The sequence below is a fragment of the Cavia porcellus genome, unplaced genomic scaffold (assembly GCF_034190915.1).
Source record: "Cavia porcellus strain 051 isolate PalLab524CR breed Dunkin Hartley unplaced genomic scaffold, mCavPor4.1 scaffold_13, whole genome shotgun sequence".
NCBI classification, from domain to species: domain Eukaryota; kingdom Metazoa; phylum Chordata; class Mammalia; order Rodentia; family Caviidae; genus Cavia; species Cavia porcellus.
In genome coordinates this window covers 29,197,876-29,210,947 of record NW_026947496.1, presented here as the reverse complement: position 1 = coordinate 29,210,947, position 13,072 = coordinate 29,197,876, and the positions used below count along the sequence as shown (strand labels likewise).

The following is a 13,072-nucleotide window of genomic DNA, read 5'->3' as shown; positions in this document are numbered from 1 at the left end:
GACTAGTGATCATTGTCGTGAAGTGCTGTGTTGAAGATCAGAAACTCACATACTTGGAATTATACATTTGAATGAGAGAAGCATCACCTCCTTTGTTTACTCACCCTAACCTTCACCTATTCCCTTCCTCAAGGAGATTGGACTACTATCTCTGGAGTCCTGTAGTTTTCTTTGATTTCTTGTGATTCTAGATTTGCAGGCCTTGTTTTTAAATTCCACATGTTTGACGTACAGGTAGTGGCTGAGAGGGGACCCCATAGTGGGACTGTGCCATTATAAAGGCTGAGACAAGATAAAACCCCCAAGCCTATGGCATGTGGTTTGTGACATGATGTTTTCTCTATCCTTGGTGCTATTTTTAAAAGACCCATCACCCAACACTGGTAAAACCAGGGAATTACAATGTTTGCACAAAATGAGAAACTATTATCAGAAAATAAAGCATTCCCAGTAATTTAGCTCAGTGGCGCTGCACCTGTCTGGCAAGTTCAAAATCCTGAGTTAGATTCCAGTACTAAGAATAAATAAATACATAAATAAAATTATAATCAAGCCTGATAAGCCCTCTAGTTTACTTGTTTTTGGTTATCTAAACTCACTAATTTGGGAGATCACTTTGGGAGAATACATTATCAGTTTCCCACTAGCTCTGCTATAGACAACATCTCAGGTGTGGGTTATGGCAACAGTACTATTACAGAGCCCAGTCAACTAATAAAAATACAGGAAAAACATTTACCTCTGCATGATGAAGCCTCAGTGCCAGCAATTTTGTTTTCAAAAGTGTGTTCAACTCACATTATATTTTTGTGGCTTGTTGAGAAAACAAAATTCATATGCAAACCAGTAGACTTCATACTGAACTGCTTTCACTGTCTTTGTGGTTGGAGTTGTTACTCCTTTTCTCTTAGTTGTATGAAACAATTTCCAATATTACCCTCTCTAACACCTCCCTTTCTTTTTTCTTTCTTTCTTTCTTTTTTTTTTTTTTTTTTTTGTCTTTTTTCATTTTTATCAGTACCGCGGATCGAACTCACTACGGCCTGCTTGCAAGGCAGGTATTTATGCCACTGAGCTAAATCCCCAGCCCCAACACCTCTCTTTCACAACACTTTGAAAGGTAAAAATCTATTAATTTTTCTGTTTCTAATCTTTCAAAAGAACAATTTGATTTTAAGGTTTTTGCTAATAGGATTAAGTTACTGAACAAGTAGCAGATGTCACATGCTTATTGATTTGGTTGGCTCAAATTGATATGAATGAATGGAAGATTTTTGTTTCCATCCATCACTCAATTGATTATACGTTCTTAATGTGACTGAGTGAATTCTCTGCCTTCCACTCTTGCATGGTGACATTTAAAAGTTAAAACAATGCTGGAAGTGTGTGCTAAAAGTTATCTACTCAGATATAGTCTTAAATTTATTTCTAAAATCCTAGTCGCTATCTTGAAAAGGACAAGTGGCTAAAAGTCTAGGAACATACATACGTCAGCTCGTTTTTAAAAGTTTTGAGAATATCAAATTGACCTAGTTATTATTGGTATTCAAAGAATTGCTCCTCAGATGTTTCTAATTGGCTAACACAAACCTTATCAGAAGAAAGGAGTATATGCAAATGAAGGATGCAAATTCTCCTCTCCCATTGGTTAGTTTTTTAGCCAATGAGAGACCAGCACAAACCTGGCTCTAACCAGTATAAATACTTCTTATGTCAGCCTTCCTATGGCAGACTCTATGTTTTGTTGCCTGGTACTGTTCTTTTTGTGTGTGTGTGTGTTTGCAAGTAATTATGTCTGGACGCGGTAAGCAGGGCGGCAAGGCTCGCGCCAAAGCCAAGACGCGGTCGTCCCGCGCCGGGCTCCAGTTCCCCGTGGGCCGCGTACACCGCCTGCTCCGTAAGGGTAACTACGCCGAGCGCGTGGGCGCCGGCGCCCCAGTCTACCTGGCGGCGGTGCTGGAGTATCTTACGGCCGAGATCCTGGAGCTGGCGGGCAACGCGGCGCGCGACAACAAAAAGACGCGCATCATCCCGCGCCACCTGCAGCTGGCCATCCGCAACGACGAAGAGCTCAACAAGCTGCTGGGCAAGGTGACGATCGCGCAGGGCGGCGTGCTGCCCAACATCCAGGCCGTGCTGCTGCCCAAGAAGACCGAGAGCCACCACAAGGCTAAAGGGAAATAATAAGTTCATGCTGCTTATATTCCATGAGTGACAAATCATCCTAATAACAAATCAAAGGCTCTTTTCAGAGCCAATAACCATTTTCTATTAGATTAGCTGTGATGCTTGAACTTAACCATTCCACGTTATAACTCGAGGTAGAAAGGAATTAAGTCTGTTTCTGTTAAATGCAGTTCAGCGGTCAACTCTTCTTGGGTTTGTAAAGTTTTCAGTTGAGCCGAGAAAGCGAAAGAATATTACTGGAGTAAGAGCAGTTATTTAAGTTTAAGCAGTGGCGCAGCAGTTAGGATCAGGAAAAACAAGTCATAGGCAAAAAGCCTCAAGGCATTTTAGGTCATTTAAAATATTAACGTTTCACTTAGGTTTAAGTTCACAAAAATACTTTAAAGTAAATTACGCACACATTTCCCTTATAAAAGTATTAACGTTTCCACAATTGCTCACGATACTTACCCAGCAGTGTGGGGAAAAAAAGTGCCAAATGCAGATTTCTCCAATTGCCATATCTGCTATTAGAAAATCTGTTAGAGGTTTATACGTTCCTTTGTGTGCTTTCCTTTAAATTTAGAGGTCAGAATTTTGCCGTGCTGGATTTTTGTTCAGTCGCCATAGAAACCCCAAAATAAATGTGATGACGTCAAATTAGCCGCCGTGAAAACAAGATCTTGTATTGGTTCATCAAACTCAATGCAGTTTTTAATTTGTGAACGAGAGCAAGAAGGCGGACCAATCCGGGAAAAGCGCGGGTAATTTTGAATAATTTGGGGTCCAATCGGCGGTAGTCTACTTCTATAAAAGCAGGGTGGCTCTTATTTTTTCTTCAGTTCTGAAGGATCTGTCCTGTGGTACTACATGGCTCGTACAAAGCAGACAGCGCGAAAATCCACCGGTGGCAAGGCCCCGCGCAAGCAGTTGGCCACCAAAGCCGCTCGTAAGAGCGCGCCGGCCACCGGTGGCGTGAAGAAGCCGCACCGCTACCGCCCAGGCACCGTGGCACTGCGCGAGATCCGGCGCTATCAGAAGTCCACCGAGCTGCTCATCCGCAAGCTACCTTTCCAGCGGTTGGTTCGCGAGATTGCCCAGGACTTCAAGACCGACCTGCGTTTCCAGAGTTCGGCTGTCATGGCGCTGCAGGAGGCTTCTGAGGCCTACCTGGTGGGTCTTTTTGAGGATACCAACCTGTGTGCCATCCATGCCAAGCGAGTCACCATCATGCCCAAAGACATCCAGCTGGCGCGCCGCATCCGAGGGGAGAGGGCATAAATAGCGAGTTACACTCTGACCCAAAGGCTCTTTTAAGAGCCACCCAATTGTTTCAAGGAAAGTAGCTGTAAAACAGGACCGAGCTCTGCAGGGTGATACTAGCACTTACTCAGAAATAATTTTTTTTTTGCAAGTGTAACCTTTTTACATTAGCTGAAATGGTAGTTGGAGATCTGGGGTTTTCATATGTATTCTGTACAATTTGTACTTATAACCATTACGTAATATGGCGCCCCGTGGCTCGCCACCTGCAGCCTGATCACATTGCTGATGGTGAAAGTCAACTAGGACAACTCTATCTTTGAGTGCAACGCAAGTAATTTGCGCCTGGAAAATCTAGTTACCCAAGTTTTACTGTGATTTTAGTTTTGTTAAAACATGTTTTAAGTTCTGGAATAAAGGTGATCTGTAGGGGACTATTCTATTCTGTGTGCCAGACAACTGCCACCCTGACACAACTATGAATTGCATGCTTGTCCGGTCTAAAGCCACTGTGCAGCTCTGTGCCCCTGCTGAAGAGCAAGTACTTATTATTCTGACTATAGCTGTGTGGATCTAATGTACAGTGCTTGATATTTTTTACAAATTTCTTAAGTAATTCAACTAATTCTGTGTCTCTGTCTCTGTGTCTGTATCTCTCTGTGGCTTTGTCTTTTTGTCTGTAGAGAAAAAGTTTTAAGTAAATGGTTTGAAAGAAACATTGCAAAAATTCCCACTAATGTCCTAGGGTCAACCGGGCAGTAGTGGCTCATCCTGGCTACTGTTGGCTATGCTCTTTTCCTTTGCAAATGTGTAACATAGATTTTTTTTTTCAGTCTTCATTTATATGGAGCCTCAATAGAACAGAATGGTTTAAGTAAATTAATAAAAGGTTACCACTAGAATTCATGACTCTGCAAGAATAACTACAGGAATATTAGGAGCTGGAAAGAAATAGCATCTCTGGTAGTTTGTTCATGATCATATCTCAGTCATACTATGACGTACTTTGTCACCCAAGAGAAATCAATTTCTCCATCAGAAAAAAGGTAACATTTAGAAGATTGTATTAAGGTTTGAGGACACAGAGTAATACAATTATTAATTATTATTAGCTATATATTATATCCTAGGGTTTAAAAAATTTGACATCTAAATTTTGGCTTCTGAACTTTCATTATGTCTTACTTGCATTGATTCTGCTTTCACCTATGTTAAGAAATTAATCTGTTCAAGAGCAAAATTTCTATATGATTTTATAAATCAAAGAATGAAAAAAAAATCCACATTTATGAAAAAAATCACCAACCATTTTACATGAATGGCATTGCCAGACTTTTAACGTCATTGCACTAGGCACCTGTACTTTGTACTTGGACAGTAAGATGGGCAGGCAGAAATGCTACCCCCAAATTGCAACTAATGCATAAGGATTATTTTGAGTAAACAACGCTTGAGATATAGTAGAATTAAAGGGTCCATTCGAACAGGCTCTTTTCTTCTTAAAAAAGAAAACATTTTCTTATGAAAGACATCATCATTTTACTGAAAGAAAAGAAATATTCTACAGAAGAGAGAAATCAATGATTCTGCACACACACAGCAAGAATTAATAACTGCAAGAATTGTGTAGACATTATTAATATAATGCCTTCTGCTTCTTTATAGTTCATTTTATAACTGCTTTTGTTCATCTTAATATAGAAACAAGCTTTACCATTTCTTTGGGTTTTAGAGAGCTTCAGAAAGCTCTCCTGTCCATAAAATTTATGACATATTTGCCTCCTTTCTATATTTTTAATCTGTTTTATGTGAAATGAATTAATCTGGGTAGCTCCAGACTCCGAAAGGATGGAAGTAAAGTCTTACGCTGTATGTTTCAAATGTAGCTTGTTGCAATGGCTTAGGTAAAACATAGTTTTTCTTCTCCAGAAAGTCACTACACTACAAAGTAATGCTACACCACAGGCTGAAATTTATAGCCAATTTTCCTGGAGTTTATGGTCAGTTTTTATTGGTGAGCCCTGTATGAAAACAGTAAAACTTTCTGAGAAGAGAAATAAATTCTGTGATTTATTATTAAAATTTTAAATCTGAACAATCACAGATTAAAAATTCTGTGATTGTTCAGATTTAAAAATTTATTAGCCCTTACAGTTTTTCCAGAAGTGGTCTACTAATTAACAAGTGTTAGAGACCTACAACACAACAGTAAAAGTTTACACAGAGATTTGGAAATGTGAATTTCATTCCAGTCTTGGCTACAGGAATGCTGAATGCATCTGAATACCTTGGGAAAGAGAAAAAGAAATATTTTTGGATAATCATTTTAAATATCTCATATATAAGACAAACTGTCAATATCTCGTTCTTTATCATTCACTGATAAAGATCTGTGTACTTATTAGTTGCTAGTGACCCTGTTCAGGAAGTAAAAATTGTAAAACGAAATTAAAGCAGTTTCCCAATTCTAGGTACACTTTAAAATTAATAACATCTAAAAATAGCCATATTTATCTTGCCTCTGCTTTGTGTTCTCTGTTCCATTTTGTTTACATTTACCTAATCCCAATTCCCACAGAAGGTTATTATTATTATTATTATTACCCTGGTGTCACAAATGAAGGAAGGCAATGGTAGTGTTCCAAGGTCATGAGTTCCTCCTGCATGAGAAAGTCTGATCCATAAGGATGGAAAAACTTCAACTTCATCCTATTAGAGTCCAGGTTGAACTGGGAATTAAAAAAATAGGCCAACTACATAAAGGCATAACTTTTTAATGTAAGTACTTTTAAATTGTAAGTATTTAATGTAAGTAACTTTTTGAATGTAAGTATTATGTGGTACCAAACTCCAAATGGTGACTTAGAGGAAATAGCAGTTCTCACTTAAGGCTGAATTGGGATCAATTGAATTGGATCAATAGTAGCAAACAAAATGTGACAAGGTAAGGTGGCTTTGTGACAAAGAAGGGATAGTTTAGCAAGTTAGATCATTTGCAAGGAATTCTCTCAGCCTCAATTTCTGTCCTTTTATGTTTCTTGCTCTTCTCTTTTCATAATATAAGGAGGATGTCATTCACATCAGAATTTCAATGTTTTTACACCTGTTTTTTTAATGATGCTTTTAACCTGTCTATGTCACCAATAAGACAGAATGGTACATTTTTAACTCCTCGAGTGTTTTGTCATTTAAAATTGAATCACTTAGCAAAATTCTTAGTCAATAATAAGACAAGTTAAAACAGCAGTGTAGTCAAAGGAAGAAAAATCAGGAATTAAAAACAATGTAGTTACCCTGCTTGCTCGCAGAGGCTTCTTCAGGTTCCTGGGCCAAAGAAGGGCGGAGCCAAGAGGATGGAGGCAGCGCCTCCAGAGCGCCTCCTTGTGTAGTTCTCAATTAGGTCCGATGACAGCTTATATCTGTCCAGCCTGCGGTGCACCAGTTCATTGCTCGCTACTACCGCTAGCAAAGTTTTAGAGATGTCTGGACGCGGCAAAGGAGGGAAGGGTCTCGGGAAAGGTGGCGCTAAGCGCCACCGCAAGGTGCTGCGCGACAACATTCAGGGCATTACCAAGCCCGCCATCCGCCGCCTGGCCCGCCGCGGCGGCGTCAAGCGCATCTCCGGCCTCATCTACGAGGAAACGCGTGGCGTGCTCAAAGTCTTCCTGGAGAATGTGATCCGAGACGCGGTCACCTACACGGAGCACGCCAAGCGCAAGACGGTCACCGCCATGGACGTGGTCTACGCGCTAAAACGCCAGGGACGCACGCTCTACGGCTTTGGCGGCTAAGCTGCGCTTTTTGCATTCCAAAAAAGGCCCTTTTCAGGGCCGCCCACTATCTCACAAAAAAGAGTACTGACACAGTAGAAGATGGGAGTGTGTCACCCTTTGTCAGAGCAAGTTTTGAGCTAGGTCTTTTAAGCGCGTTTTCACTTAACCGCGGGGCTCCAGAGATGAGGTCCAGTTATTAAGAGGGAAGTGAGAGGTCTGGGCTGTGTTCACTTACTGTAACCTGGAGGGTAAGTCCCAGCGCCATATACAGATAAAGCGACGTCTGTACCTTGTTTTCTTTGGGCTTCTGTCTTTTAACTTTTCATTTGAGTATACTTTGCTGTGGATTTTAAAATCCATTGGATACTGGAGATAAATTGTGCTATTTCAAGTACTCTAACGAAATGCGTTGAAACATCAGTCTTGGCACTGGCGTCCAATTTCATTTTCTATTTTTCTGTGTTCTATGAAAATTTATAGTGCAGTTCCATCGCAGTTTGCAGCTAGGCTGGTCTATGGTGGCAGTGCAGCTATTTCTCATGCTAAAGGCTACTTTTTTTGTTCTTTTTATTTTTTAAAGTATCCTTAATTATAGATTATATAAATTTTCCACTGCATGACACCTTCACCAAGAAATATTTTTTTAAAATACTGTTTACCTCATTTGTTAATGACCAGACATCCAGTTGTATATCTAATGTAGCTGCTCATATCTAATGAATATGACAGTTTTGTGCAAAATAGCTTAACATGTAAATCAAAGTTTTGCTTCTTAAATATTCTCCATTTCAGTTGATGGAATTTCATTCTTCCAGCAGCTCAGCCAGAAACCTGAGTCCTGGTTTATCCAGTTTGCTTACAACTTCCATCCAATAGTCCTGGTAGACTGTGCTCCAAATCTACATTTCAGTCCTTATGCTGCTATTTCTCTTGGTGAAGTCACATCACCTTTTGTATGATCGAGTCCAATGATTTCTAACTAATCATTTTGCTTCTCCTTTGATGCCACCCTCCTAGTTTTTGTGGTAGCTAACAGCAAGAATATTTCTGGCTTCGTGAAAAATACTCATCTCTTCTCTTCAGAATATTTCCAGTGATTTTCACTGTCTTCATAATAAGCTAACGACCAGTTAATACAGCCCAAAAACATGGTGATCACTCAGTGCCTGTGTCCTAGTGGTTCATAGTGGTTCCAATGATTACTAAAAACTGGAAAGTTCTAGCCAACCAAAGTCATACCAGATCTGGCTCCTGGTTTATTCTTTGACCTCATTCTCTAGTGCATTATTTATTATTTGCTGATTTCACAATTTTTAGAGTGGAACAAAACGTCAGAGTCAGAGATTTCTTATACATTTTTTTTCCTGGACATGTTTTATACCAAATATCCGCTTGTCTTTGTACTTCATTTCTTTCAGGCCTCAGATCAAATATTCATCTCATTAAACAGACTCACCTTGGCCTAACTTGTAAAATAATACCTTGTTTTGCTAATTTTTGTAGGTAGCACACATATGTGCTATTTCATCTAGAATACATTCTTAAATTTTGTTTATGATTCTGTCTTCCTCATCTAGACTATTCGTTGAATATGAGAATTTGGTTTTTTGTAACACAGAGAACAGTCTAAAACAGTCTTTGCAAGTTTGATAAATGCATGCGCATAAGGTCTTTTAAACAAATCTCCAAGGCTGCCTCCAAGGCCTACAGCAGTGGGGCCACAACTGAGCATTTGGCTTTAGATTTGAGGGGTGGGCAAGGACTGTAAATCAATCAAAAAGGATTGAAGAAGGCTCAGAAGTTTCCACCCACGGTGGCAATAAGACTAAGATGACTATAGTGCTATCAGCACTGATCTGATACACTGTAGGAATATCAGGTACAGAATAACAGAAGCCAGCTGTAAATACATGTCTCCCCCAATAGGAAAGCTGTGTATCTGTCTCTTTGCATTGACTCGGGGTATGAGCACATGTAATTCTCATTTGCTCACTGGTATATTGGAGGAGACATTGAATATCTCTTAAAGGAACGCCAAAAAAGAGAACATAAGTTTTCCCAGGCAGACTCATTTCTGATTGTCTGACTCCAGAATTATTGAAATTATCTAGGATGTAGTTGTTGAATTCCACTGTCAGTTTTACATTAAGCCAAATTGGGTACTTTCATCATTGCCTAACAAATCTTACATAACCATTGCCAGCTGGAAAACAAGATGGGAGAACCAAGGACAGACACCCTCCCAAAGGCAAGCATACTGATGCTAAACTCAGCCACTTATAAAGATGAGAGGCAGGGCGTGGTGGTACACACCTGTAATCTTGGCATCCAGCAGGCTGAGATAGGAGGATCTTTTATGAGTTTGAGACCAGCCTTCCCTACAGAGAGCTCAAAGCCAGCCTGAACTGTATAAAGACTGGTCCCCTCCCCCTCCAAAAAACAATCCAGAAGCATTTGAGTATCTCTTCAGATAAGAGTAAGATGTTTCTCCAATAGCCTTCAAGTAAGTTTACATTCTTGCCTCAGAGTTCTGAAACCTGATATATATATATATATATATAACTTGATTACATAACTGTTAGATCCTTTAGAATTTTGCGCTATAGTGACTAATGTCTATACAGTACTTCTAGCACCCACACATTAACAGAGCCTCTCCTTATTAATCATCTGCTTCCCTGTCTGCATGTATCTCTATATACAGTATTAAGATAGTTTACACAACATAAAATTCACTCACTTTAAGTGAACAATTCAATGAATTTGTATTTTCTAATTGTACAACCATCATAACTAATTTTAGGATATTGTCTAATTTCCACTGCACTGGGAAGTAAAAGTGTGTATCTGAATTCCTTAGGGCTCTGATCATACATGGGGAGAAGCAGGCATCCCCTTTCACTAAACCAGGTTTTCATTTCCTTCCATCCAGGCGGCTGTTCTGGCAGTCTGAATTTGGTTTCCATTTCATTGAAAGAAATCATCGTACTGCTGGTTAATGTTTTTGGAACATAACTGAGTGAAATTTAGTTTTCTTCATATTTCACTCCTTAATTCTCAACATAGCCCATTATTCTCCCATCCCCCTTCGTAGTTACTAGTCTCTAGGGATATTAAGTCATCGGTTCTGATTGGCTGAGAAATGAGCTCGCTGTTACGCCAGTGCCTTTCTTTGTTCACCAAATTGATAAGGGACAGTCTTTAAAAGGTTTTCATTTTAACGTTTTAGTATCTTTGTACTCTTAGATAAGGGGAGCATGTGCTGGGTAAATATTCACTTGGCTAAGGTAGCTGTAAAAAGTATTACTCTCATCTGCACAGTCAGGACCTACATTTCACAATGCCTGGAGCTCTTTGGCTCTATAGTACTACAGGTCTTTTTGAGCAGGTGGGCGGCCCTGAAAAGGGCCTTTGTTTAGAATAAGTAAGCTGAGGCAGTCAGAAACCTCAGCCGCCAAAGCCGTAGAGCGTGCGTCCCTGGCGCTTGAGCGCATAGACCACGTCCATGGCGGTGACCGTCTTGCGCTTGGCGTGCTCCGTGTAGGTGACCGCGTCGCGGATCACATTCTCCAGGAAGACCTTGAGCACGCCGCGCGTTTCCTCATAGATGAGGCCGGAGATGCGTTTGACGCCGCCGCGGCGGGCCAAGCGGCGGATGGCGGGCTTGGTGATGCCCTGGATGTTGTCGCGCAGCACCTTGCGGTGGCGCTTAGCGCCACCTTTCCCAAGACCCTTCCCTCCTTTGCCACGTCCAGACATGACTTCTTCGGAGAACAAAGAACAAGCGAGAATGTGAAAGTGAGCCAGTCCTTATATATCTGCGCTCCTAGCCCCGCCCAGCTTCTGCAGCTGCGGATGTAAAGTGCGCAGGCGGGAAACGTGACGCTAGCAGTCCCCGCCCTCGTCCCCGCCCTCAATCCCGCTTCCAAAACCCAGGAAGTGAAAAGCGCAGGCCGGGCAGGCCAGTTGGGAGGTTGTCAATTATTAAAGCTTGGAAGTGAACTAGATTTACAGTATTTTAAATGTAAGCTAATGATTCCAAAAGCACTTTCAACACTTTCACAATCACAACTCGATCTTGATCGAGGAAATACTTCTATCAAACAAACTGAATAGCTTTTTAGAAGCCAGATTTTGTAGGTTGTCCTACATTTTAAACCACGCCAGACTTTTATATCGTTACAATTTTTGAGACTCGCGCCCCAATCTAACTCAAGCTTCCAGTTCAATAACCTGTTTCAGGGGGGAAAATTCCCGTCATGTTGTTGGGGGTTATGTATTGTTTTTCATGGTAAAATAAAAATATGACCCACCTAGTGCAATTTACAGCCATTTTACTTGAAAATTTGGGTGGCTCTGAAAAGAGCCTTTGATTAACACCGTCAGGGAATACGATTAAGCCCTCTCCCCGCGGATGCGACGTGCCAACTGGATGTCCTTGGGCATAATGGTAACCCGCTTAGCGTGGATAGCACATAGGTTAGTGTCCTCGAACAGGCCCACCAGGTAGGCTTCACAGGCTTCCTGCAGGGCCATGACAGCCGAGCTCTGGAAGCGCAGATCTGTCTTGAAGTCCTGCGCGATCTCGCGAACCAGCCGCTGGAAAGGCAGTTTACGGATCAACAACTCGGTGGATTTCTGGTAGCGCCGGATTTCGCGCAGCGCCACAGTGCCGGGCCGATAGCGATGTGGCTTCTTCACGCCGCCGGTGGCCGGCGCGCTCTTACGAGCGGCTTTGGTGGCCAGTTGCTTGCGCGGAGCCTTGCCCCCAGTCGACTTACGTGCCGTCTGCTTTGTGCGAGCCATTACTACACCCCACAGTAACTTAGGACTCTTTAAGAGCTACCCTCTAAAGAAGCGTCGCTCATATTTATAGTATGTACGGCGTAGTGACTGGATGATAACACTGCCTCCTTATGACGATACAGACTCTGATTGGTCTATTTTAAAACGTCCTACCAACGTGCAGTTTCATTGGTTACTATTTTCAATCCCCCGTTCTTTTCAAGTTTGTCCCTTCTCCATTCTGTATTTCGTCTTTAGAAACCTAAAGCACGTCTGGCTTGCCTTTTATAAAATTAGACATTGATTTCCATCGTAATTGTAATCAATTATGCCTGTGGGAAGATGGCAATGAATGAATAGTGGCTATGTACTCTGGACACACCATATTTATGCTCCTCATTCGACTGATACAGGTTTAGTTTCTGACACCTTTCTCAAAACTTGTATTCCTTTAGTGTTATGTTGAGCAAAGACTGTTAGGGAACCCTGGAAAACATCGTGCTTACTTACATCACAGCTCACAGAAATATTTTCTGTAGTAAAAATCTTTCCCTTAAATGTTCATGTTCCTCTGTAGACTTGGGGCCTTTTGAAAGCTTTTTTTCAACCTAAAGCCTAGTGCATATTCCTCTAAGTGCAAAACTGCGGTGTCTGCCTGGTTTCCGCTTTGTGGCGGGTCACAGAAGCGCGCCATTCTCCCTGTTCCGGTTAGACCAGCTAGCAAAGTGCGTGATTCAGTTTGGGGAAGAGCAGACTCGATAGCTGTCAAACATTGAAATGTTGAGAATTCCTCAGTGCTAACCAAAAGTATACCTAATTTAACGTTATGATTGGTTTATTCCATTTTCCCAAGTGTCCTTTGAGAAAGCAGTTCTGGCATCCTTCATTTGCGTAAAGTCTTTCCATTGTGTTTTTTTTTTTTTTTGTGGGGGAGGGGGAGCCAAGGTTTAACAATGGAAACAAAGGAGGACACACTAAATACCAAGAGAGACCAGGCGTCAAATAATTTTATTTCCGTACCGAAAGCTTCATTTGATAAGATGCTGTTACTGTGAGAAAAATTTGTTTCAAAAGGATTTATCTAA

The 13,072-nt window shown here is 41.2% G+C and overlaps 3 protein-coding genes across 3 annotated transcripts; 2 read left to right on the top strand and 1 right to left on the bottom strand.

Annotated features, from left to right (window-relative positions):
* Window positions 1–1,719: 1,719 nt before the first annotated feature.
* LOC100729168 (histone H2A type 1) lies at window positions 1,720–2,262 on the top strand. The gene has a single exon (XM_013151434.3). It carries the CDS (start codon window positions 1,792–1,794, stop codon window positions 2,182–2,184), a length of 393 nt encoding a protein of 130 aa, XP_013006888.2. The 5' UTR covers window positions 1,720–1,791; the 3' UTR covers window positions 2,185–2,262.
* Window positions 2,263–2,989: 727 nt separating this feature from the next.
* LOC100728325 (histone H3-like) lies at window positions 2,990–7,333 on the top strand. The gene is made up of 2 exons (XM_003468784.5): window positions 2,990–3,365; window positions 6,896–7,333. Exons 1-2 carry the CDS (start codon window positions 3,037–3,039, stop codon window positions 7,218–7,220), a joined length of 654 nt encoding a protein of 217 aa, XP_003468832.2. The 5' UTR covers window positions 2,990–3,036; the 3' UTR covers window positions 7,221–7,333.
* A 3,258-nt stretch (window positions 7,334–10,591) lies between these two features.
* Window positions 10,592–10,996, bottom strand: LOC111756490 (histone H4). Its single transcript, XM_023564736.2, has one exon. The coding sequence runs from the start codon at window positions 10,959–10,961 to the stop codon at window positions 10,650–10,652; it is 312 nt and encodes a 103-aa protein (XP_023420504.1). The 5' UTR covers window positions 10,962–10,996; the 3' UTR covers window positions 10,592–10,649.
* Window positions 10,997–13,072: the final 2,076 nt, after the last annotated feature.